This window comes from Acipenser ruthenus, chromosome 8 (genome assembly GCF_902713425.1).
Source record: "Acipenser ruthenus chromosome 8, fAciRut3.2 maternal haplotype, whole genome shotgun sequence".
NCBI classification, from domain to species: Eukaryota; Metazoa; Chordata; class Actinopteri; order Acipenseriformes; family Acipenseridae; genus Acipenser; species Acipenser ruthenus.
Window position 1 is genome coordinate 5,154,784 of NC_081196.1, and position 25,782 is coordinate 5,180,565.

Here is a 25,782-nt window from a genome sequence, read left to right on the forward strand (position 1 = left end):
TCTTCTGCTTGTGTCTCTCCAGCTCCTCAAGGATGCCAAATGACTTGCTTGATTTGCAGCCAGCATTTCAAACATCAATGCATCCGATCGCAACTGTACCAGGAGCGAATACATGGGGAGGTAGGAAGGACTCCAAGAATACCAGAGTATCAATATGAACGCTTTACCAAGAATATACTTTTTGAATTGCCTCCTTGAAGTGTGGTGTACACAAGTGTTTGAAAAGTTCTGAAACGTGGCATGAACACGTTCATGAGAGTATAGAGTCCAGGTCATGGTGGCATTTATGATATGCTCACCCAATTTTGTGGAACTTATGCCTGAACCTTTGTTACAAGGTTTTTTGGGGATGTAGGATGATCTGATAAGTTAGAAATGTTTTGACTACAAGTGTTTCTCTCTTTTTGAAGATGTTTGTCATTTGCATTTTTTGTTTAGCATTTCAGAATATTCTAATTCTCTTGTAGTATTTGACAGTCGGGTAGAACAATGTGCTGCAGGGGGGTGATAGAAGAATTAGGGAATTTAAAACCATTGCCTTTGAGAGTCTTTGGGCAGAAATCTATAATGTATACAAGTGTGTTTTATTTACAATTTTATAGTTTTAAACTGTAAACCAATGTCATATTTCTTGAGGAAATATTGTTTTAACAAATTGAAATCAATCAAAAGAAAGGTTGTTCAAAAGTTTGTTTGTACCGGGAAGTCAAACATTTAGAAAAATGACTGCTCCACAAAGATCAACAAAGGCACCATTTTCCAGCATTCAAGCCAGTAAAGTTTGGGTTTGTTCCAGTTTTGAATTCTTTTTAATGCTACAGTAAGTTTATAAATAAGCGAGGACGTTGCATAAAACAGTTTGTATGTGAAATATTTTTTACAGCCAATCAAACCGCAGCAGCAATGCGCAGTTATGTAACTGTGCCCCTTAATCAATTAAGCTTTGATCCATCTTGGCCATGGCAAAATCCTATTAATAAGATGATTGCTGTTATAAGCCGAATGACCTATGAAGTAATTATGTAATTTATTTTTCCAAATCTCATTTTATTGTGTTTCAGAAAGCTATCTATGGATAGCCTAGAAACAAACATTTTTGTTAATGTTTTGAGATCAGGAAATGGAATGTTCTGTAGTATGTTTGTTTAATAGACTATTGATGCAGCTGCATTTCATTATTTTATCGCCCCAAGAACATTTTAAATCTAATATGGGTTTGGAAAGATTGTGGTACATGGCAATATGCTAAATGGCTTTTTCTGTTCGCGAAACAATCCGATGACTGCAATAAACCTAAGAGTTGCTGTGTGGGCTCCAAAGGTCAAGAGTAACTGACTTGAAAGCGTTTGCGTATTAACAATTTTTTTTTCTTTTTTTTTATTTCAAAGTAGCTTTCTTTCACAACCTTGTTGCAGCAGCTACTATTTTGCTTTCTGTTATGTGGAAGGAGACTGTGTGTTAAAGCATTGTTCTCAGAATAGATTACATCCGATTTTACTGTTTTGAATGCACTTTTGTTGTGGCTTGAAAAGGCATTGTTAAACCTAGGGGATTTAAGGAGAGGAGGTGGAAATCTAACCACAATCTGATTTAAATTCAGTTGACTTCAATAACAGTTGATTCCAGGCCCCTACGGTTCCTATTTCCAAGCATGCCTCCTTTTTTTAAACGCTCATTCTCCTGACATTCTGCCGTTGTCTTTGTCATAATTCTTCCGCTAATATTTTCCTTTTCTCTTGTTTTCTTTCCTTTGCATGCATAGATCCTTTTACTTCTACTGATGCTGTTGATGACTCCATTCCAAACTTAAACCCTTTCCTTACACAACCTGTTGTCGAAGCCTCTGTTGTGTCTTCAGACGCTGTTAGTTTTTCTTCTAGGACACCCAGTCATGAAATGTTTGGTGGTAAAATACCTTTTCTCTCTCTCCTTCTTCTTTTGTGTTCCTTTCCTTTTTATTTAATTTATTTCGTATCTGTTTTCTTGTTCTGAGTTAATAATAATAATAATAATAATAATAATAATAATAAATAAATCACAATGTGACATGTAAGACTTTCTCAGTCCCATGTGCGTCTTGCATGTTGGATCATCAGACAGTTTTGTTTTTAGTTATGTTTCGGTGTAAGCTTAACAAAGTGTTGATTACAAATATTCAAATACATGAAGATCCTCGGGTGTCATTTTTGTGCTTCATGCTGTTTGTAAAGATTGTGCAGTCAGTGTGCAGCTCCTAGGTTGGTAAATAAGTTAAACCAGTCAAGGTACAGTAGATCATTCTGGGGTTGTCCAACTCCGTGGTGGGAAAGCCCAGTCCCTAGATGGTTCTGTTCTGCTCTCTCTGAAATAAATGACTGGGTGAGGGATGGAACATGGTTAATCAACCACAAACTGTATGCTAAAATAAAGTGGCTGTCTAGTAGTAGTTTGTTTGTGGAATACAGTTTTATTAAATTATTAAATACATCCATGCATGTTTTCTTAATATTTAAAGACATATCTTTTTTTATTATTATTATCGTTGACCATCTTAGTTTAAATATCTGCTCCAGAAACATTGAATTTTGTTTTGATATGTAAATAGGCATATACTTGCTAAGTAGAAAAAAAACAAAAAAAACCTTTGTTCCTGAATGTGAATATTTTTGATTCTTTAGATCATTTCAATCCCTTTATTGATTCAAGCTCCTCTGTTGCAACAAATTATGAACACACAGTTCGGATAGAGCAATTTATATCAGGTACTTAAAACTGAAACGGTATGTTTTCTGAAACTAGAAAACATAGACCTGAACTTGTCATAAGTTCATTTGTGGAGACTTTATTACAGAAATGTATCCTGCAGTCTGTTTACCTAATGTGTTCTACTTGTGTGGTGTTGGTTAGCTTTTTAGTTTTATTTGTCTAGTTTTCTTTCTTTTGTTTTTTTGTTTTTTTTTATAAATCTTTTGAATAGTTTTTTGTTCTTTTGTGTGAAATCTATACCTACTTTTCTATTATTTCCAGAGCTCCATTTAAGGTTTTCACTCTTACATTGTTCTCCTAAAACTCTCTTTCTCTCGCTACCCTTACTTGTGCCTGACTACCTGTCAGATTCCTTTTGTGGTCCACCAGCTTACCCTAGTGCTTCCCTCTTCCACACTGAGCCCTCTGCTGTAGCTGGTCTATTTGGAGGTAGGTATGTGTTTTGTGTTTTTGTTCTTCTGTCTGTACGGTACCTTTACTCCTAAACGGTGAGCATTGAGTGTTTGTAATATTGCTGCATCGTTTGTGTTGCTTTTTATTTTATTAACACATGGACCTTGAAACATGTACATTTCGGAAGCTCAAGCTATTTCAGTGCCCCTTTCCTCCAGTTTCAGGATGCCATTCAAGCACAAAGGGGATGCTTTTAATTATTTCATAGAAAGAGTGCAAATTTTTGTACTGTGCTGTGCATTTGGTGTTTTGTCAGTAAATGTTCTTAACTGGCTGCCTAGCGTATTCCAAACTTATGCTAAAGAACAAAGAGAGTCAAAGAGAGTCCTGCATACTTTCCCTGATAAGTGCTTCCTACTGGTTGAAATACAAATATAGCACCAGTTTGACACTAATGTCCTGTATTTGCAGTAGGTATGATAGCCATAAAGCTAGTTCTTTGATGGGGACAATATGCCTTCTTAGAAGTCCTTAATGTCTTTCAAATTATATATATATATATATATATATATATATATATATAAAAAATTATTGTTTTAACTGGGAGTTCCTTGGGGAATGTATTGGGCAGAAGTGAACCGGTCACACTTCTAAAAGGCCTATTACCTTTTAAAGGGGAAAAAAAAACTAAAATAAATTATATGGAATGCTCAAAGTAAACAAACTGAGATTTTAAAAGAGACGACTTTGGCATCTCCAGGGACCAGTTCAATTCAAACCATGGCATGCTGTTGAATCAGCTGGCTGTCTTGGATGCCAGGTGGAATAGAAGCTGACTGCTGCAGTGTAGAGCAGCATTTTGCCATAGTCTGTCCTGCTGAATGACTATCTTAAAGGGGATTATAGATACAGTAGCTAATTTGGGGGAGGGGAGGAATCTTACCTGTTATTCACTTACATTAGTTATCATTTTTATTGAAACCTTTCTTAGAAATTGAGTGTAGTACTGTATTTATATACTGACACTGAATTTGCATTACAAAAATTTAATTTCTGACTCCTTATATAGAATGTATTTGTGTACTCCAAGGTTTTGATAAGATGTTTGATATGCTAACATCTTTATAAAGAGACTCTTTTTGATATTGAAGTCTGCAGGGTATAAGCACTGTGATCCAGAAATGCCAGAGTGCAGCGCTTAATGTTTTATATACACAGTGACATGTTTAAATGCTGTACTTTCGCAAGGCGCTCTGTTGAACTGAAAATGTTATAGTTAGCTGACTGCTTATAAGTAATGTAGAATATACCCCCCCCCCCCCCCCTTGAAATGTATTGGAAAGAACCTTTGCTGTTGGGTAGTTGCTGTGGGCTGTTAAATGTACAGCTGGTTTAACCTGACACTCTCCTTCTCTCACACATTTTACCGTTAATGTTACATGCTGAAGCTACAGCGTGTGCTCTTTTACCAACCTCTTGTTCGTATCCTGTTTGGGGTTCAAGATCCTTATTTGTCTTTTAAACCTGAAACATGATTTGAATGTAGTAGTTACTGTAGCAGACAGGATCGCACTGTACTGTACCTTTTGATCACTGTGTACTGAGAATCTTTTTCTCATTCTGGTATTGAAGGGTTCACTCAGTCTCCAGCTCCTCAGCCACAGACCTCAGCAGGCCTTAACGTTGACTTTGATTCAGTGTTTGGCAATAAATCATCTTCTGCTAATAACCTAGATGCTGGTGGTAAGTGATACATGCATTATCATTATGGATCTGTATTTTTCAATAAGTAATGAACTTTCAGTTCTAACTGGGTTTTGTGAAACCTTTTTGGTTCCCTTTTTCCTTTCAATGTTTGCCATTTAACTCAAAATACTAATATAATTGAGCACTTTTTTTAAGTTCATGACAAAAAAGTGCCCTGCACTGATGTTATTTGGTTTGCATGCAAGCTGGTCAGTCTGTGGATTTTGTAGCGGCTTGTGCATACAGGGCTACAGTACTATTGTACACAGCTTTTTCTATTTCCCCCCTCAAGCCAACAAACATTTGGGTCTGTTTTTTTTTTTTTTTTAATGATGTGAACAGCAGCAGATCTGAATACTACCACCTTAAAACTAATAAACCTGATTTTCAGGGGGCCCTATTATACTTTATTTTTATTGTATGCAGTAATGTTAACAAGTGAGCCAATAAATAACCCCTGCACCCCTGAATTGGTGTGGCGATATTTATATCCACCACTGCCTATATCGTTACAATAGACCCAATAAACAAACAGCTGAATCCTGACATGTTCATAGTGGACCCATTATGCATTCCAAAGAACAACTTGGTGTTTTAATGCTTATCAATGCTGAAGGCAAAGGTTTCACATTTAGATCTAATCGGGAGTGATTGCTGGAAAATAAACCTGGCAGCAACATCTTCCATTTAGATCTGTCCATGGAGCTGATGAGAACTTTCCAACTTTGGTGCCTGTTTTAGTCCTCTAAAAAACGGCTAAACTCTTAAACACCAGGTTAATCCTGATGCATTTAAAAATGGAAATTTTTATCTGCCTTTCATTTGGGTAATCGTTCTTTCATTTGACATTTTAGACTGTTTTCAATTGGATTTGTCAGAATTTCCCAAAAATCGAAAATATCAGGATAACTTTTCAACAAAAAAGAACTAAAGAATAAATCCAGTTACGAAAATTTCTGGCAAACTATTGAGAAGTTATTGCTGTTCAAAAACATTCTGAAACATTGCCCAGATGAAAACAGACCCCTTTGTTGGAAGCGCATGTTCTCATCCCTGAATGATGTATATGCTGGATTGTATTTTGCCATTGCACATTTTCTTCTTCACAGCATTATAGGAACTTTAGTCATAACTAAGGCTGTAAATGTACGTTTTATAGATTCATTGTTTTAACCTTTTGTGTAAACAGTTGTTTCAATGAATAATTAAAATATAGTTACATATTTAAGGACTGTGCTGTTTTTATTTTTTATTATTATTTTATTTTTTTTAATGTTTTGCCACTTAAATCTTTACAGCCTTAAGCTTAACATGATCCATTTAGAAGGCATGATAATGCATGCTAAAGGTACACAGGATTATTATGCTTTGAGCTAGCCTAAATTCAGATAACTATCTTGCCTCTAAGTCGGCTGTATCACGTTTCTGAGCCACAACATGTACAGTACACTTGAAAAAGCTTTTTCTATAGCAAACAAGTGAACCTGTGGTTTGTTTTTTGTGGGGGGGGGGGGGGGGGGGGGCAGTTTCTGTTCCATGTTTTTATAGAGCATGTTATGTACTAAAAAAAAAAAAAAAATGTTGTACATTATTTAAAAAAATCACTTTGCATTGTACATAGAAATATTGATTTGGTACGTAGCAGAGAAACTAATGCCCCAGTATTTGATATAGTGGTAACAATGTATTATAGAGACTCCTATTTGTTTAAATATAAACATGTGTATTGAATGCTGTTACACTTTTACATTAACTATACCAACCCCCCCCCCCCCCCCCTCCACCCCCGATACTTAATCTTGTTTTTTTCTTTCCCCCCCCCCTTTTTTTATAAACAAAAAAAAAATATCTTTGGGCCTTGGCTTTGGCTTTGCATGGCATGCATGACTGGGTGAGTTGAGACTTCAGACTTTTTTAAACCAGTAGCAATCAAATTTGGATATCCTGTATAATATTGTGATGGTGTTAAACTTTTTTTCCCCTTTCCTTCTTTTCTGTTTTGTTTTCCTCCCTTCCCTCTTGTCCACTTTCTTTAAGATGTTTTAGGTGGAATCCTGAAACCAACAGTGACTTCTCAAAACCAGAGTCTGCCTATTTCCAAGCAGCAGGCTGGCATATTAGTGTCTGACGATTTGGATTCATCGCTCGCCAACCTCGTAGGCAGTATGTATTGTATTGCATCTCTCTCTCTCTCAAAAATATATTCTTTTCGCTGGTCTTACGGGGCAGTGTGTGTACATATACTGTGGTAGTCTTGGGGTTTAAAATGTTTGGTCTGTGAAGACCAAAGTCCTGTGTGGAATAAGAAACTGGAACTGAAAAAGGTTTAGTTTAGCAATCCAGTGGGAGTTTTGGTTTTTGTTTTATTTAGTTTTGTGTTTTAATAAAAGTGCACAACCGAATGAGGAAATATCAATGTTTATGTCCAAAACAAATGGTAGGATCAGCTGTTCAATCCTTGCCACCTGTGCACAGCAAAATATAAAGAGTGCTTTATTAAGTGGTAAAAGACCACGCTTCGTGGAAAGCTAGGTTTTGTATATTTCCTGAGTCTGGTGTAAAAAAAGCCCCAGCAGATGGCTCAAAAACTAGAAAGAGCCTTTTGTGTAAAGAGCAGCCGTGAGATCAAACCAGGATTTGAAACTTCCACTCTCAGTGCTTTGGAACTGTCTTTGTTTAGGTATGTTATTGAAATGACCAGGTGCCAGGAGTCTGTGCAGTCAGGCTTCTGCTATATATGTGAAATAATGCTCTTTATTTATTTCAGACTTGGGGATTGGAAATGGCACAACAAAAAAGTAAGGACAAATACATATTATATTTTCTATGTAGTTTCATTTGTTTATGCTCAAGTTTTTAGGGTTTTTTTTTTTTTTTTCCCTTCCCTTACAGTGACATTCATTGGAGTCAGCCTGGAGAGAAGAAATTAACAGGTGGAACCAACTGGCAACCAAAGCTTGCCCCGACCACTACCTGGAATCCTGCAACTATGGTAAGTGCGTTTTATTACACTGCATAAAAGCATGCATTCAAAGGTTTGGACAAAAATAACAATTAAGCATATAGTAAATATATACATTGACGACATTTGAACCGATTTACTTGATACAGTGGGGCGCCTCATATCCGACCATTACAGAATCCTTTAACCGATTATCTGACACTTTCCCACCACAAGCCCCCAAGCCACAATCAGACGTCGGGTACTGCAATATTTTACACTGGGCTGGGGGGTGGTGGTACTAAGTGGAACTCGTTATTTCATGTTTTAAAGCTGTTTGTGCCATTATGAAGTGATGACAAATGTAATTTTTCTGTAGAGGATTGGGAGTGTTCATTAATACCACCTTTTCACACGCAAGCCAATTCCTCCATTCCACCATTCCCGACAGGGTTGTATATGTGGCGTTTCACTGGAATATGTGTTTTTTATTGTTATCTGCAGCCTGTTCTAAATGCCACGATATTGCATTTACAGTTGTCAGTCAGTTCCATATCAATATACACATTTGCAAGGGAACTTGCATACCAAGGAAGCTGATCTGAGCAGGCTGCATGAAATTAAATTGCTACCTAATGATACATTAAATATCGGAACAGTATAGACATAGGCCTTTTCAGTAGGATTTTTTAATCTTTGTTTTATATTCTTAAATTGGAATTTTAAAACTGTTCCTGATAGCACATGTTTGAACACTATCTAGACTTAAAGATTAACTGCATTTACGACTTCATCTATTGTAGCAGCGCTTCGCAGTGAAACACTTGATTTGTTCTTAATTGCCAGTTTGTGGTGGTTCTTGTGATGCCCGTGTTTGACTAGCTTGTCAAAGTCGTAGCAGCGACAACGGCATGAAACAAACCAGTCTGTCAACATTGTCTGCTACATTCATTGTTGGTGTCGTAAATGTAAACTAAAAAGTTTTTCATTGTATTGTTTGAATTTCATCTTCTAACGTAGTGTTTATTGCATTGTATAATTGTTTTCCGTGGGGGGAAAAAAACAGAATGGCATGCGTTTCCCACAATACGTAAGTGACAAGTTGACCATTTTTACTGCTATAAGCTGGCATGCAAGTACTATATTAACCACAACTTCAGCATCAACTCAAACCTTTCAGCCATTACACATTTATATCACATGCTCTAATCTTTTAGCCTGCTGAAAATACCTCTTGGTGCTTTTGCCATTCTACAGATCTTTACTGACGGAAAACTTGTATCTTTTTTTTTCTCGTCTGCATTTCTGGGAAAAATCCTTTTTTTAAATATAAAATATCTAGTGTGTTTTTAGCATGCACTCGATCTGTGTGCGAGAACAGAATTTAAAGGACAACTTTTAAATATAATTAATTGCATGAGTACTCAACATGCTTTCAGAACATCTGCCACTAAAAGATCACAGGAGCACAGACCAGCACACAAAATAAAAACACAGTTTTGATTAATAGTTTGGCTCTTTTTGTGGCTGTTTTTAAAATTGTGCTGGTTTAAAAGTATGCAGTGCTTGAATTGTTTTTAATGTGTGTTGGTCTATAATGTGGGTGTGATCGGTGAGTTTCCTGGCATAATGTTTTGGTTACTATCCTTGTTTTTTTATTTTTTACTTTTTGAAGCGTGTCTGTTAATGATGGTAAGTCAGTTTTATAATCTATTACAAGTCCTGTAGAGGTGGCTAGTGAAATGGAGGATACACCATGAATGTTCCTAGAGTACTGTCCCACGAATGAGGACGGCAGAAAGGGTCAAGTGGGTTGTTTACAGCTGTCCTCTTGAGTGGAATACCTACTGCCCCCTGAACATTCCTGGAGTATTCTGTTTATGCAACAAGGATAGAACAGAAAGTATGTTTTAAACAAGTCAATCAGCATAATTACTTTCCTTAGATCAAGCTCCAGGTCTGTGTAGCAATGCAGTGTAATTTGGAACAGTGTGATTCACCAGGTCATTCTGTAGCTGAATAAAAAAAATCATTAGGACCACTGACTTGAAAGATATTTGATCTCTCAGTGCTTGTATAATAGGAAATATTCTAATACATCTTAATTTAATGGCAATGCAGAATACATTATCTGGCAAATTCAGCAACAATGACATACTGTGGCCACACGGTATAACTGGTAAGATTATTCCAGTTGGTTCTGTCTGCTGTCTTTTTAAAGGTTGTAATGAATTACCATCTATACGTATTTGACATGTGCTGAAATTGTTCTAATCCGTCCGTTTCGTTTAGTGAGGAAACCCAGTGACCTTGCTATACTATAAATAAGGATGTTTGTATTAACTCTGTAAATGATCATAGCCAGGAAATAGTTTGTTTGTAATTGCATTTGATTCCTGACACTTGTTAGTAACCACCAAACCAAAGTCCTCAGAGCATTCAAGCTGACCTCTGTTCCAATAATGAATCCCATTAATCATATGCACCTCTTGTGCGAAAGACCAGGTTAAAGCCAGCTTTATTCTTAGTGCAAGTCAAAATACAGTGAACAGGTTGCAAGATCTCTTGTGCTCCCAAGGGAATAATTTCAGTTTCCAGGCATTTTTTTTGTCGCTGCGTTTTGTGGATGTTCGGATGATTCATTGAGCACCTGGTAACTTCTGCTTCAATGGGGCTTATGAAATGCCATTATTGGCTTTTTCTGTTCCAGTGAACAAGGCCCAAAAGGTCCAATGTTGGAAGTGGATTTTGAATAATAAACTAGTGTGCACTCTGTACAGATCAATGCATCCATTTGCTACAAGCAAATAACTGCTGATTTGTTTGCCCCCTTTCCAACAATAAAAAGACATAATCCTGACTCTAATGAAAGCTCCCCTGAAAGAATCCTACGTCTCTTGAAATTTCTTAATTAGTGTTTTTTGTGATGAATCGGCCCTTTTATTTGAATTCTGCAGCTGGGTGTTAGAACTGCTGAGGGTATCAAAGCCTTCCTTGATCCTCCCAATGCTTGTGCTATCAATCTTCCAATTTCAGAATTCCTTCAGAAGTGTTTTTGGACTGCCTTGGCGGTTTACCCCTAAAAAGTCTGTCTTAATACCTCCCAGATGTAAAATAAGCTGCGCCAAAGTAAAAGTAGGCAATGAAAAAAGACTGCAGCAATATCAAGTGTATTCTGCTAACCTAGCATTGGGGAACAGCATAATGACCTACAAGAGTTAACATGAAGCTATGAAATATGTTGCAGGCAGCACAGGTGAATTTATTTATATTTTATTTATATATAGTATACACATACTAAATACTGTACTGATCTACAATAAGAAATTTGCCTATCCATGCTTTAATTTTTATAAACTTTTTTTATATAAGGACCTTCACAAAAATGCATTATTGTACACAATTAGAAATTGCTTTACCCATTGGTCCAATTTATTTACTCATAGGCACCTTCCGTTATGGCATTCCCTGCTACCACACCGACAGGAATGATGGCATATGGAATGGTACGTATTTTAAGTAACATTTTATTTGTTACCGGTAACTTAACTTTTTTAGATTGATCAACCATCTGTTTGCAAAAAAAATGTATTCTGTTTGTTTTGTTTGGAATATGATCTTTTTCATTTAGCCTCCTCAGATGGGAGCCATGCCTATGATGACGCAGCCAACCATGATGTACACTCAGCCCATCATGAGGCCTCCCAATCCATTCGGACCGGTACCCGGTGCACAGGTATGTTCAGTGAGGTTTGCACTGATGTTGTACCTGCTGCAGTGCAGCTATATATCAAGGGGATCACAGGAGGATATACCACTTTTTCATATTACTGATAGTCGTTATAAAAAGAAAAATATATACAGTAGGGTACAAAATTATGAATCCTCCTGCAGCAGAAATCAATAACCAACAACTAGAAATTGGAAAGTAAGTAACCGTACAATACTTTGGCTTTTTATCTGGCAGTTAGGATTACAATCAATTATCCTTTTGTATGTACAATAGAGGTATTGTATTATTTAAATGAAAACCTGGTAGCAGAGCAATTGAAATTCCCCTAAGAATATGTGTAGAAATTATTTCTGCGTTATGGGCAACTATGGGGGTAGCTGGTTGGAAAACCCTATAACTACCTGCAAACTTAATTGATCCCATCCAGAGTGATCCAAACTTCCTGCTTGCTATTAATTGACATATCCCACACACCTGAGAGCTTTTAAAGGTTTACCCTCGCTTAAAAAACAGGTTTATGCATTAGATGCCTCTTTCGGTTTGTATGATTTTGTGTGAAGATTGGCTCCCCACCCCATCCCAAACCAAACCCCAAATTCCAAACCAAATCTGACAGTTCTACAAGCATCTTGCTAAGATTGCTTCCATGGTCTGCTTCAAGTTATCCAACCTCTCCCTTCCACGTGGCAACTCCAGAGTGTATGTAACCATGGCCATGCACTCTGCAAATTCAATGAAGTCTCTTCCAACCACAGCCACTAAGGTTTACATGCAAGTAGGATTCCTGGTATTCGGAATATATACTCGTGTCATGTAAACCTGGTATTCGGAATATGTTAGGCAGTGTTCTGGATACCTGTGCTCCGAATGGGGAGAAATTCTGGTAAATGCAACTTTCAGAATTCTCCCAAGTGAACCAAGAAGCACATGCGCATCCATGTTCGATTTCCAACAGCATTCTAAATACCACTGAAAAGGAGTACTGTCATGTATACCCAGTATTCAGAATACATACTCCTGAATACTCCAGTATCCAGAATACTTCTTGCATATTTAAATGTGAGTGAGTCTTGCATCGCAAACAAGGTTTTCTTTGTCTGTCGTCGTTGAAGATTGTGTGTTTTTGTTTTTGAAAGCTGTCACAGCTCCCTATTGTAGTAACCTTGCTGTTCACGGTGCTGTTTGTTTTGAACAGATTGATTTGAAGAGGTTATAACGTGTTTGTGTCTACCATCACTTCTCCCTGAAAACTTGTTCCTGGCTGTGTTCCTCTATTCCTTCACTGTCTCTCGTTCTCTCTGAACTAGCTTTCCGCAGCTTCTAGTCCTTCCAGTCAAAGTCCTCTCAGAGCTCCGGAAAAGGACCCCTTTGCAGAGCTCTCTCTCAAGGATTTCTTGTAGAGCGTCTTTAGGTACAGCATGTTCTGTGTGTGTGTGTGTGTACAGTATGTGCGTGTGTGGAGGTATTGCATGATCATTTTCTTTCTTTCATTTATTTGCTTTTTTCAAACTTTTTCTATTTGGCATGTACATGCATATTACACACATTTCTGTTGGGGTGACGGGTAAAGGAAACGAGAATTGTCAGATTTTGATCTAATTGCAGATATGTTTGTGTTAATCTGGTCTTCCTGAAAGTTTGGTTTTCCTCAAACTATAATGCTTCTTTTATTTATTAAACCCCCCTTGCCCTTGAGTGTCAGGAGTTTGTATATTTAACCATTTCCTTGCTGTATATATTCAGATAACTAACAAACAAAAAAAAACAGATGAAGTTTAAATGTTACCTGTGAATGTGGATCTGTGCTAACCCTTGTTACACTGAAAAGTAATGAGGGCAGCAATAGCATGAAGTACAGTTAGCTGAGGTGATGAAGGTGGTTTTCATCTAATTGGATTCAGTTTTCAGGCCAGGGAATAGACATTTGCCATAGTGGGCAGGTGATAGATCGAGCACTTATTTATTTTTTATTTATTTATTTTGAAGACTGAGCTTTTTAAAGATGTTGATTTTAAACTTTTGGGGGTTTTAGAGAAGAGATATAAAAGTCAGGAGTGTTTTTTTACATTTTAATATTGAAAGTGGCAGTATTTCAAACTCCACTGTTTTTTAGTTTTTATAATTATTTTTATTTGTATTTTCCTGTGAAATATTCAGTTAATGCTCAAAATGTAAAGCAACCAGTTGTGATCCAGTAGAAGTTGTTCAGATTTGAGTCATGGTGATGCTTCTATCCATCTGCATTGTGTGCTCAACCCAGCACTCGGCACACACGAGGGAGTGCTGTTGTGCTGTTGGTGGGCAGCACAGACACTAAAACAATAGACTTCATTTATTTTTGAATGTTTGATATTGTGGATGTAAAGGAAAATCTGGTGTTACTTCACTATTTGACCACAAGGTGATGCTAGCAAGCGTAGAAAAAAATGCCATGAACAAAACTAAAAGGGATATTGATTTCAGCCATAATATCATTCTTAAATTCTTTGCTTTTTAAAGAGGCGGTTTGTTTATGGAGCTACTAATACAATATCACAATTGTTTTTTTTTAAAAACAGCTGATTTCTTTGTTTTGCTTGTTTTGTGGTCTTTCTTTACTAGGTTTGGTTGAAAACCACTTTGTTGTCCATATTATTAGTATTGTTGGTTTTTTTTTTAAAGTGAATTATTCTCCAAACCACATTCTGCTTGTTACAATACATGCCATAGCTGTGTCAGATCAATGTTGCATTTGCTTTTATGGGCAAGGCTATTTTTTGGCTTGTGTGTTTGTAGTAGCGATTTTTAATGACTGAACTTATTGTGGACTGTAGTTAATCGCTGCCTCTTAATAGTGCTTTGCACACCATTTCACACCAACATGATGTAGTTATGTTTGCAGAAGGAGTACGGTGGTTCAGAAACTCTATTAAATAGACTGGATACAGGGAATTAAAAATCTTACTACATGAGTATTGGGGAGCGACGTTGGGTTAGACTTCACCCAAATGAAGTAGACTGTTCTTAATATTACTAAATAGTTGTGTAGAATGCATTTACATGTTTGTTTTTTTTTGGTTTGTTTTCAGATGCAGTTCATGTAATCAATCTGAAGGGAGTCGATTCGTTCTAAAAAGACGACCAACGCTAAGCAGCAAATCTTTTCTTTAAGCAAACTTTACTTTGCTCTCTGTACTCTTCAGTGAGAATTACTAAATGGACACGTGAAGGAAAAAGGTGAAATGGCAGTGGGAAGAACATGAAACAAACAGTATCTTGGTGGACTGATGCAAACGTTGTAATTCTTTGTGTCTAACACAGTAACCGTTTTAGCTGCTGTTATTGCCCACGATCAGTATCACTCCTCCAACGTGACAACTGTCAAGATAAAAATTGTGGGGGGTGGGGTGGGGGGGTGTGGGGATCAATCATGCAGTGCTTTTTCATTCAACTCACAAATTAGAAGTGCTAACTTTACAGGTAACTGGTTTTCAATTTACTTTTATTTTTTACTGTGTACTAAGTTTGCAGTAGACATTCCTTGTGTATTTTATTGTATTTATTTATGATTATCTGTTGAAATATAAACAAAATACTACATCAAAAATACTTCCTTGTGAGTGATTCAGGATTATACATAGCTATGGTTGATTGTATCTTTGAGTGACTGATTTAAAATAAAAGTTAAATAAAATAAATTAAACACCTGTAAAATTGACTGATGGAGCACTAAATATTCTCTAAACCAGTTTTAATCTTGTCTAGTACAGCTCAGTAGCTCAATCTCACAGCCGTACGTTTGTGTGGGAAATAGGGGAGAGAATACAATTTTATTAATCCACATAGTCAATTCTGTGCCTAGGATTTTGCAAGGGAACATTTAACTGACTAGCAAGCACTACATTTGTAATTCAGCAGTAATGCATTTGGGAAGGATCTGTATTGCTTTATGCTTGGCATGTCATTATTTTACATTTGACAATTATATGGCTGCCTTTCCAAACTAAATGTGAAGAGTTGCCTTCATGTTACGACGATCCTTCTACTTAGTAGCACATAAAAGTAGTCTCGACCATTGCAGCAGATGTAGAAGAATATGTACATTTTCTTTGGTTGCCACCTTTGAAAAATGGAGAAGAAATTCATAAGGGAAATAGTTTCTTTGTAAATTTTTAGTAAAGGGGTCCAGTTGAATATAAAGCTCAGGAGCACTGTTGATCGGTGCTTTGTGTATATATAAAGAAAATCTGTCAATTTGAGGGGCATAGTTGAGAGGATAGTCTGAAAGATGAAGGCAATTCTGTTCATTAATTTAGCATATTTGCTGCATTGTCCTTGCAGATTCTATTTTTGTTTATAAAAAAAATGTATGAAAGCAGAGATGGGTTGATTTTCAAATAAAGTGCAGCTTCCATAAAGTGTTTCACTGACATGACTCTTTATTTAATTAATGTCTAAGGGGCCGAGTTTCGGGTTCCGTTCAAAACAGGCATTGGGCACTGTTCTTTTATATTAATTATTTTTAACGTCAAATCTAGACACAGTCCCTTACACCTAAGTTTGGTATTCAGTGGCTGCTGAAATAAGAAATGTTTTTTTTAAGCGTTAGTAACATCAGGCCACTCGGTTTCTAGTTTTTTTGGGTTTTTTTTAATCATGCTTTCCTTCCAGGAATACCAGGTAGACCAATTATCATGTCCCATGTGAAGTCACTGAAATCATTTTGCTGTCTTTCCCTTGATTATTACTGGTAAGGTACAACCAACTCTTATGACCACATAAATGTAGATGCATTACATTTACTATGTTAAGTGACTTGCCCAAGGCCACACAGTAATTCAGTAGCCAAGCTCAATTCATACATTTTCAGAAATCTCGGCAAGTTTAGAAAATTACTATCATCAATTTGAAACCGCAGAAGTAAAACCTACGAATACACTGTTGACTTACTGTAATCTTTAACACACATTTGTATCTACATGAAATCAAAATGTAAGTGCCCCTGTACATACCCTATGTGAACTAAGTACACCTGCCATCACCTTTTTCTAAGGTGATTTTGCATAAGTCATTTTCTTAATAAATATTTGTTTGTGCTTCGACTCACTTTTGGCATCCCTATAACATGACGTTTATCAATATTCTGTGCTTAGTTCATAATGTCTAATTACTTAGGTTCTAGAACATAAAAAAAAAACATTCAAGAATCACTGAAATTTAAGATCTTGTAATCTTTCTTGTCCCCACTGTATAGTACAAAAAACACGACTAAAAAGACATGCTGCCTGTGGTACAATATTTTGGTATTCTATTAGAATACATGACCATGTGCAGGGTTGAATGAGACTAATTCTTCAGGAGAATGCAGATTTGATCATCTGGCAAGTGACAGGCCACTCCTTCTGCTCGGGGATCGCTCCCTTGATGTTCGATTCTAGAGGTTTAATATGGAGGCCTCGGCCTACAACGCTAAGCAGCTTCAGCTCCAGGGGCCCCAGCTGTAGATATTGCTAAAGACAGAAGAAATATATCTTTAGAATCTAAGGTACTGGATAGATTGATAGATATAAATAGAGCAGGATTATTTTATATTCTACAAGGGACCTATCTGGCCTGATTTTGCCTGTTACAGAACCACCCTTATATAATTTATTTCTTCGCAGATGCCCTTATCCAGGGCGACTTACAATTGTTAAAAGATATCACATTATTTTTACATACAATTACATTATTTTTTACACATTATTTTTACATACAATTACCCATTTATACAGTTAGGTTTTTACTGGAACAATCTAGATAAAGTACCTTGCTCAAGGGTACAGCAGCAGTGTCCCCCACCTGGGATTGAATCCACGAACCTCCAGTCAAGAGTCCAGATCCCTAACCACTACTCCACACTGCTGCCCATAATGGTGATTTACGTGGATTATTAAATACTTGCATAGAATAAATCATTTTTGGTTATATCTAAAAGATGTAGTACAATGTATTGCATTGGTAATACAGTTTATGACTTGGAAGTTCATCAAGTTGTGATATTTCAGCATGTGCCGTGGAACCACTGCTGTAACTTATGTATTTATTTTTGCACTGTGATTTAAATATGAAATTACATTGGTAAAATGTAGTTTAACAAGCCTGCTCTAGGACACGAAATCTGCTTCTTGTGTGTTTTTTAATTTGTTTTATATAAACTCTTACTTGAAAATCATCCTGTCTCCCGTACAGAAAAGTGCCGAGATCCATGGAGTCTGATTCAGTTGGTGTTTCTTCTTTTTCAAAATTTTCTGGCAAAGAGAAAACCTTTTTCTCCACTGCTGCTAGGATTGCACTTTTAGGTCTGGAAGGTGCTCTTGCTGTGTAAATATTAACAAACAAAAGGACAAATGTTGTATTAAGGAGTCCTGTCTTTCATTTGCAGTTTGGGAGCAAGTACTGTATACAGGTTTTTACCAGAATGATCGCTGAGCTCTAACTTCTCCAAGTCTTCACCAAGCAACCCAGGTTCAGCAATCTCCAGACCAGCTACCTGAGTAAGGAACACCCTTCTGTGAGAAAAAAAGAGGAATTAAACAAAAAAATAAGATACTCCGGAAGTAACACGTGGCCACATCTCCTGTAAATTAAAGTGATTGTTACCGAGAAATCTTGAGGTCCTCCAGTCTGCATTCAAAAAGCTGACTCATTAGCTCCAGGTTGTCTTGCTCCAATTTCTGAACACTGACCTCCATTACAGCCACTTCATTTCTGTAAAACTGTGCCTGGAAATGCGAGAGGAAAAGTTATTAAATTCCAAGTAAAGAAAAAAAAACAAAAAAAAAAACAACATTGCAAACGGAAAAAGGTGCAATGCAAATAAAAAATGATAAAAGAAAAATGAATTGTCTGTCATGCATCTAATCCGCTCTGTTAATTGGCTTCTCTATATCAATTTATATTCGGTATTGTAACACCTGTATCTTGCAGTTTTCAAAAAGCACATCCCTACTATAGAGATGAGCTGAGCTCCAGTGCAAAACCTTTTCAGCACAGTAGGAAAAAAATAAATGCAATAATCAGACCACATACAATACGCTACCTCTCTTTTTAACCAGTCATTTTCTTTGACTTCTTGTCGGGTCTGTTTGTCCAGATGTCGAATTGCCTGCTGTAGAAAAAAAAAAAAAAAAACATTTAGTGTTGTGCTTTTGTCATTTTCATGGTGTACTACAATGTTTTTTTACATCTGAAAAGGGGCATTAACCCCTGTTTAAATTATGTCCCTGATTTAGTAGGATTATTCTGTGATTACAGCTTAGCAGAGAGACTGGGAAATATTGCATTTTGCTAACCACCTGAACTAGCAATACAATTCTACAAAGGAACAGATTTGTGAAAATACCAAAAAAATCATCATGCCATCAAACTAAATGGTCAAACACACACTTCTCTTTCCAGGGTGTAGCCAGAGATGCGGTACACTTCTGTGCACTTGCATTAAATACATTCTTTACTACCTCTGAAGCAAGATGCTTCTTGTCATCTATCTGCTTTTCTGTTTGTTTGTTTATTTCATTTACTGTTGCATCCAAGGATCGTTGCATGTGGTCTACAGAGAAAGAAAAACATCACCATTAAGCTATTATATTAAATACATGTAATACAGGCTTCTGAATCAGAAAAGGGAATATATATATATATATATATATATATATATATATATATATATATATATATATATATATATATATAGTGGTAGTGCCCTAGCTAACGCGCAAGACATTTTGTGTTTGTCCTGTCCTGTGACCTTGCCATTCATTCATCTGTTAAAACTATGCATTCATTTAAGCAAGTGGTTATAAAGATTGTGTTACGGATTACCAGATCAGTTTATTTTGCAGATATGCATATAAAAAAGGCTTGAAACGGCGAACAGCAGCATGGTAATCTACTAACTAGCTTTACCGACCACAATTCAACTGAATTTGAAGCATTTGCATTCATCTTAGAAATCACATTTCACTTGTGCAATACCGTGCTATCAAAATGAAATTTAGCATATACTTTGTTATCTTATTTGTGGTATTATGAATCCAATATGTGAAATTGGCTGGCTAGAGATGCCAGACATATAGAGTAAAAGCCCAATTCAATCAACCTTATTGTTATCAGGGGGGATAACGAAATTAAAGAAATCCTGTTATTAAATAAACAAAGTGATCTTGATTACATTAACAAATTGTAAAACATTTTCTTTACCATTTGTTGTATAATCTAATCTTCTTGGGTCCTACTGCCAACTGTGGGCAAATTGCCCACGTAATAAATGTACTAGTCATAGGAGCAATTTATTTGAGATTTGCTCATAGGGGTATAGATAATATAGGCCAACATGTCCTAATTAAAAAGTGGGCCCATTATGGCAATACAAACCTGCCATCTCCTGAAAGTCCTTTTGCATCTGCAGAAGTTCCTGTTCCAGCAGTCGGATCTGTTTGGCATGCTCCTTGCTCCCCACATTCTTGTAGTCCAGCCAGTACTGTTTCTCCCGACCTGCAGTCAAAACCGTCTGCTCCAAATCATTCAACTGGGAATGCAGCTCTGCTCAGGAACACAAATCTACTTACTGTGCAGCTCTGCTCGGGAGCACAGATCCACTTACTGTGCAGCTCTGCTCGGGAGCACAGATCCACTTACTGTGCAGCTCTGCTCGGGAGCACAGATCCACTTACTGTGGAGCTCTGCTCGGGAGCACAGATCCACTTACTGTGCAGCTCTGCTCGGGAGCACAGATCCACTTACTGTGCAGCTCTGCTCGGGAGCACAGATCCACTTACTGTGCAGCTCTGCTCGGGAGCACAGATCCACTTGCTGTGCAGCTCTGCTCGGGAGCACAGATCCACTTGCTGTGCAGCTCTGCTCGGGAGCACAGATCCACTTGCTGTGCAGCTCTGCTCGGGAGCACAGATCCACTTGCTGTGCAGCCCTGCTCGGAAGCACAGATCCACTTGCTGTGCAGCTCTGCTCGGAAGCACAGATCCACTTGCTGTGCTGATACTTCTGCACTCACTGACAGCATCATTTGTCACAGCCCCCTGTCAGCATACCCTTACAGTCACACTGCATTCCCCAGTGTCAGGCTGCTACATTTATAAGCACAGTACAAGTATATCTCCATTTATGGAGCAGACTTAAGTTAAAAGTGTTATGGCTAAATTCTCAATGCTATTTACTCCAAACTGTCAGCAGCACTTTTTTTTTTCAGAAAGGAGAAACACACCCAATAAAGTTACCAAACCAATGCTGTGTTTGTGATCAAAGTTCTAGGTTTAACAAACAAGAGACATCATATCACTATCAAAAACAGTACAGTCAGTATCTCTGTCACCCCTGCTTGCCTCCAGTACTGTTTTTCACATTAGAAACTTCAGGTTTGTGACCCAGTATTCAATTTTTCATACTGAACAACATGTGACAATGCATCGTTTCAATTTGCAACAGGTTATTACAAAACGTGACAGGTACTTTCTTTTTTTTTCTAATACCTGTTGTAATGTATAACATTGATCATGAATTCTAAGGACAGTACAGTGTGTGTTTGGCAGGCTGTTTGTTACCCTCTATCTCGCGCTCCTTGGTCTTCTCCAGCTCCCAGTGGTCCTGAAGGGCCTGCTCCACCTGTTCTTTGCTCACTACTTCCTTGTGTTCCAGCTCCTGCTCCTGATCTTTTGCCTGCTTCAGCAGAGTCTGAATGTGTCCCAGCTGCTCCTCTTTCAGATGTTCCTGCTACATACAGACAGCACAAGGCAGTACTTCCCCTAATGAGAATATTCCTCAAGGAATACAGAACTGACATGTACACGCACGCTCAAGCTAATAATCCATTATTTTTTAGGAATACTCGTACTTAGAATATCAGCGTTCTGTTACTCTGAATAACACAGGAGTACTTGCTCCCCATTATTATTTATTTCTTAGCAGACGCCCTTATCCATAAGCACTTCATACCTGTGTGAGACCCCTGCTCGGCTCAATAAAAGTAATCCAAAATCTTCTATTAAAGGGAATATAAAACTCCCTTGCGGTATATTGATACCGATATAATGTTAAATGATTGTACACCGTGCAGTATTTATATATAAAAAACAAAACCCCCTTCTATTTACGGAACAGATTGGGCTCCCCTACTTACTCTCTGGTTGTACCTCTGGTTCTTTTCCTCTAAAGTTTTCACTTCAGACTCAAACTCTTCTACTTCCTTTTCTTTCAGCTGTATTCTAAAGGAGAGAATGAGAGACACACACCTCAGGGCGGTGATTGCTCGTAATTTTTACATGCAAGTCTGCAGGTATTCAGTATAGTTATGACTGTACTGTAGGCCTATGCGACACTTGCTAGCAATTGTTTTTGGGCACCAGCATTAGTCAATTCACACTGAAATTGGGGACTGATCAGAAACTGGAAATCATTTTGCAGAAATTATTATATTTCATCAGTGATCTGAGCAGCTCAGTTACTTAATGCACCCACAGTCATCATAATGTGATGGATAACCCTATTTTTCACAAGTCTGATGCAGCATTTAAACAATTTCAAATGACTATACTTAAGGCAGAACAGTGTTTGCTGCTTTGGCCTAGATGCCAGATTCATGATTATTACAGAAAGGGCTGACTTACTGAAAACCCACATATGCTTCTGCTAATGTCATCTGGTCATCCTTGGCCGACTTCTTTTTCTTCCCCATTTTCACTGTTAGGCGAGCAAGAGTTGCTAAAGAAGCCAGAAAAAAGTGTTATTAATATGAAAAGCAACTATGCCATATGTAATTGTGACAAAACATAGTGAATATCATTATATGTTATATGCATGTTGTATTGTAATCTACAGTAAAATTACCATGACATACATGTGGACACTTCCATATGGTTCATATAAAGCCAAAAGCTTACTATCTAACTTAACTGTATATTAATTTATAAATATGTAACAGAGACAGTATTCTCTCAGTAGACCACAGCTCATTATCTCGATCTTTCTTGCTGTTTGGAATGAATGATGGAACTTTGTTTATTGTTTAGGGGAAGAGGGCACGTCAAAAAAAAAAAAAAACATCTGATAAAATGTAATTCAGAACCATGTAGTAACATCCAGGTATATTTGTACGACAATAAATTATTTTAGACGTGCAATTTTTCGTGGGTGACGGTGGCATTTTGTCTAATATATGCAATTCAGAGAATACAAAAAGCACGTACCGTAAAGTAGGTCTTTATTTTTTATTTATTTATTTATTTTAAGTACGTACAGTAGTGTCGTAGGCGGCTTTATACGGTATTTCAATAATAGATCCAAAAACTTAACAGAAATGTATCAGCTGGTGACGGATCTCTATTTATTATAGCCAAATAATTAAAAATCAATACAAATAAAAATAAAAATAAAAAAACAATGCCAAACACTGTTACCTTAGCTGTTCAATAAATCCCTGAGGAAAATGGGTCTGCTTTGTTTTAAAAAGAATGTAACCATGTGACTTGGCCCAGCGTGCACCTGTTCCCATGGCAACAGTAGAGGAAAATAAAATGTAAAACTCAAGGCTGCCTCCTGTCGTTGGAAAGTAGTTATTTATCACCCTTTATTTGTAGAAAGTTACGGTTCCAGTGGGACAGTATTTTCACGGAGACCACACACCCTATACTGCCTGTTCGAGCACAGACATATTTAACATGCCTACTAATGTAGTGAAATAATTTTAACGAAGTGACTATTACTGACGGTCTGTTTCATTACGCAATTTGCTTGCAAAAAATATCTTAGCTGTTTGATTCAAGACTTAGACATAGTTTTCCAGAAATTCCACCAGCAAGTTTATATGATTAATATATAATACCAGAACATATATGTGTGCAGGTTTACAGCAATTAGATTGATTTTGGATTGCAGACAGCAATTGATTGTCTTTAGAAAGTTTGCTGCACAGAGACTTTTAAACAGCTTTTTTTTTTCTTCAACCAGCATTACGTTTGACCAGCATCCCCAGCTGAAAACTAGGATAGCTCAGTGCAGGCCATTGATGGGGCCCAGGGCAGAGAAAACAAAGCATCATTACATATTATCAAAAGCAGTTGGCACATTCGCCTTCAAGTGCATTTTAAAAAGCCTGTTCAATCCGCATTCCTCAGGAACTACACTCCTACAAGATAAATATTGACCAAACAGATCATATTTAAGCGATACTAAAGTGTTATTTCCAGAGAACCTCTGCTGAACTGTGCTGGTAATGTATATCAAAACCGGTATCAGTAATACCAGCATCAGCAATCCCTTTCAACACAAGATCACTGCCATGGTGCACACCCTAACACCACTGCGCTGTTTACAGAATGCTTACAAACAAACTAAAACTCCACTTGCATGGGATAACCAAAAATAGCACTTATAGATACTTTGATAAGTAATGAAGTAAAGTTGTGCTATTCATGTGAAGATTGTGGGTAAGGGGCTGATTATTATTATTATTTAACAGACACTTTTATCCAAGGCGACTTACAGAGACTAGGGTGTGTGAACTATGCATCAGCTGCAGAGTCACTTACAATTACGTCTCACCCGAAAGACAGAGCACAAGGAGGTTAAGTGACTTGCTCAGGGTCACACAATGAGTCAGTGGCTGATGTGGGATTTGAACCAGGGACCTGGTTACAAGCCCTTTTCTTTAACCACTGGACCACACAGCCTCCTATATGATTCATTTGATCAACCTATACTGTTCTGGGGATAAGCCACAAGTGGATTTTATTGGAGCATTTTACTTAATCCTGGCCTGAGATAACCACAAATAGGTGATTGATGCAATCCAGGGTGATTTCTGGTGCTGTAAAATGCTCTAAAAAAGGTCTGCTTTTTAAAGCCTTACCAGCAATAACCAGCGAAAACATGTGTAACTGGGAGTGATCTCAGCAGCCCTTATTTTTTTTTAATTGCTTGTACATTATAAGTGATAGAATTAACCGGACTCCCAAAAGGATACGATTATTGACCGAGTATCTCCTTCATCAGCTCTTCCTTGTTGATGACTTTGTCAGTCTCTGTTCCTCCTAATTTGCATACTCACCGAAGCAGGATCTGATGAGGGCTGACTGAAATGTTCCTTGTCATATGCAGGAAGCCCCTTTTAAGAAAAAAAGAAAGTTGGCACACGGTATAAACTGGATCATAAATCAATTAAATGATTTAATTTGATTGGATCTACCCAGGGAGTAATGTACACGCAGCTTGACATGCAGACTGTGCTGTGTTGGTGAGTTCGCTCCACCTGGCTTTTATCTTCAGCAGGGTTCAAACACCCTCCCTGCCTTCGACTCAGCGTGGGCTGCAGAACCGCAGGTGGATCTTCTGTAGTTCAGCTGCTACTTCTCATGGTCCTCATTCAAATTGTGTCCCTTTCTGCAGTGATTGCATCCCTCTGTCTATCACACTCAACATCACACTGAGCACGATAACTGCCTTGGATATTCACAAATCTTCTCAAAACCTTTATCATAGACTTCAAGTTTCCGATAGACCCTTTTTTTTTGCCAGTGGGTATAATATGAGACAGAAACTGCGATATTTATTACAGCACATACACAGGGTTCTGTGTTTAGTTTATTACATGTTTTCTGCTTTTTGTTTATACAATGTTTGTAGGGCTGATCCTCTTATAATACATTTTTATATGTCTTCACCCTGTTATTCTAACTTGGCTGTCTTTATACAGGCTGTTTTTCTGTATATTCAAGTATTTAGAAAACTGACTTTACCAATGAAATTACAGCGATCATATTCCTGATTTTTAATGGGATAATTAAATTACTGTGGCCTAATAAGATTGTGAAGCTATTTCTAAAAGGAGAGATGCCTTTGAAACTCAATTTATTTAGTATGTTTTATATAGTAATCATAAACTCCAAATCTTTTTTAATTATAACATTCATCAGATTTGCTTAATACAATTTAGATGCTATTTTTAAAACTTCGTTTTTGGCCAACATTTTGTATTTTATTCATCTTACAATGCACACCAAATCAAAGATGTAGATGTTGTTTTTTTATAATTCGATTTGCTTAATTAAACTGGGGAAGGGGGTGGGGTATTTTTAAAAGTGCACTTTTTATATTAACATTTTTCATAGGGAACTTCAAAGCGAAGATAGCCTGTGGATATATTTCAAGTAGAAGATTCCAAATGTAGGATAAAAGATAAAAGTGTTACTTTGGG

The 25,782-nt window shown here is 37.2% G+C and overlaps 2 protein-coding genes across 22 annotated transcripts in view; one reads left to right on the forward strand and one right to left on the reverse strand.

Annotated features, from left to right (window-relative positions):
* LOC117406454 (phosphatidylinositol-binding clathrin assembly protein-like) overlaps positions 1-15,955 on the forward strand; it is a 38,899-nt gene extending 22,944 nt beyond the window's left edge. For 2 of the 20 annotated variants that reach the window (XM_059028204.1, XM_059028203.1), the window contains exons 12-24: positions 23-120; positions 1,763-1,906; positions 2,658-2,741; positions 3,094-3,174; positions 4,771-4,881; positions 6,922-7,047; positions 7,652-7,682; positions 7,777-7,876; positions 8,892-8,915; positions 11,272-11,331; positions 11,457-11,561; positions 12,866-12,969; positions 14,627-15,955. In XM_059028204.1, coding sequence (XP_058884187.1) covers positions 23-120; positions 1,763-1,906; positions 2,658-2,741; positions 3,094-3,174; positions 4,771-4,881; positions 6,922-7,047; positions 7,652-7,682; positions 7,777-7,876; positions 8,892-8,915; positions 11,272-11,331; positions 11,457-11,561; positions 12,866-12,958 — 1,057 coding nt within the window. In that variant the 3' untranslated portion in view covers positions 12,959-12,969; positions 14,627-15,955. Of the gene's footprint in view, positions 1-22; positions 121-1,762; positions 1,907-2,657; positions 2,742-3,093; positions 3,175-4,770; positions 4,882-6,921; positions 7,048-7,651; positions 7,687-7,776; positions 7,877-8,891; positions 8,916-11,271; positions 11,332-11,456; positions 11,562-12,865; positions 12,970-14,626 lie in introns of those variants that run through there. The other 18 variants (XM_059028207.1, XM_059028206.1, XM_059028209.1 and 15 more) reach the window with 18 other exon arrangements.
* Positions 15,956-16,095: 140 nt separating this feature from the next.
* On the reverse strand, positions 16,096-23,087 carry LOC117406097 (coiled-coil domain-containing protein 83-like). 2 transcript variants are annotated; one of them, XM_059028225.1, is made up of 11 exons: positions 22,988-23,087; positions 22,199-22,292; positions 21,712-21,796; positions 21,137-21,305; positions 19,953-20,120; positions 19,037-19,128; positions 18,619-18,687; positions 18,180-18,301; positions 17,994-18,088; positions 17,742-17,896; positions 16,096-17,047 (listed from the first exon to the last, which is right to left on the reverse strand). In XM_059028225.1, exons 2-11 carry the CDS (start codon positions 22,264-22,266, stop codon positions 16,892-16,894), a joined length of 1,179 nt encoding a protein of 392 aa, XP_058884208.1. In that variant the 5' UTR covers positions 22,267-22,292; positions 22,988-23,087; the 3' UTR covers positions 16,096-16,891. The 2 variants fall into 2 exon arrangements, with proteins under 2 accessions (XP_058884208.1, XP_058884209.1); XM_059028226.1 differs by lacking the exon at positions 22,988-23,087 and adding an exon at positions 22,778-22,965.
* Between the last annotated feature and the right edge of the window lie 2,695 nt (positions 23,088-25,782).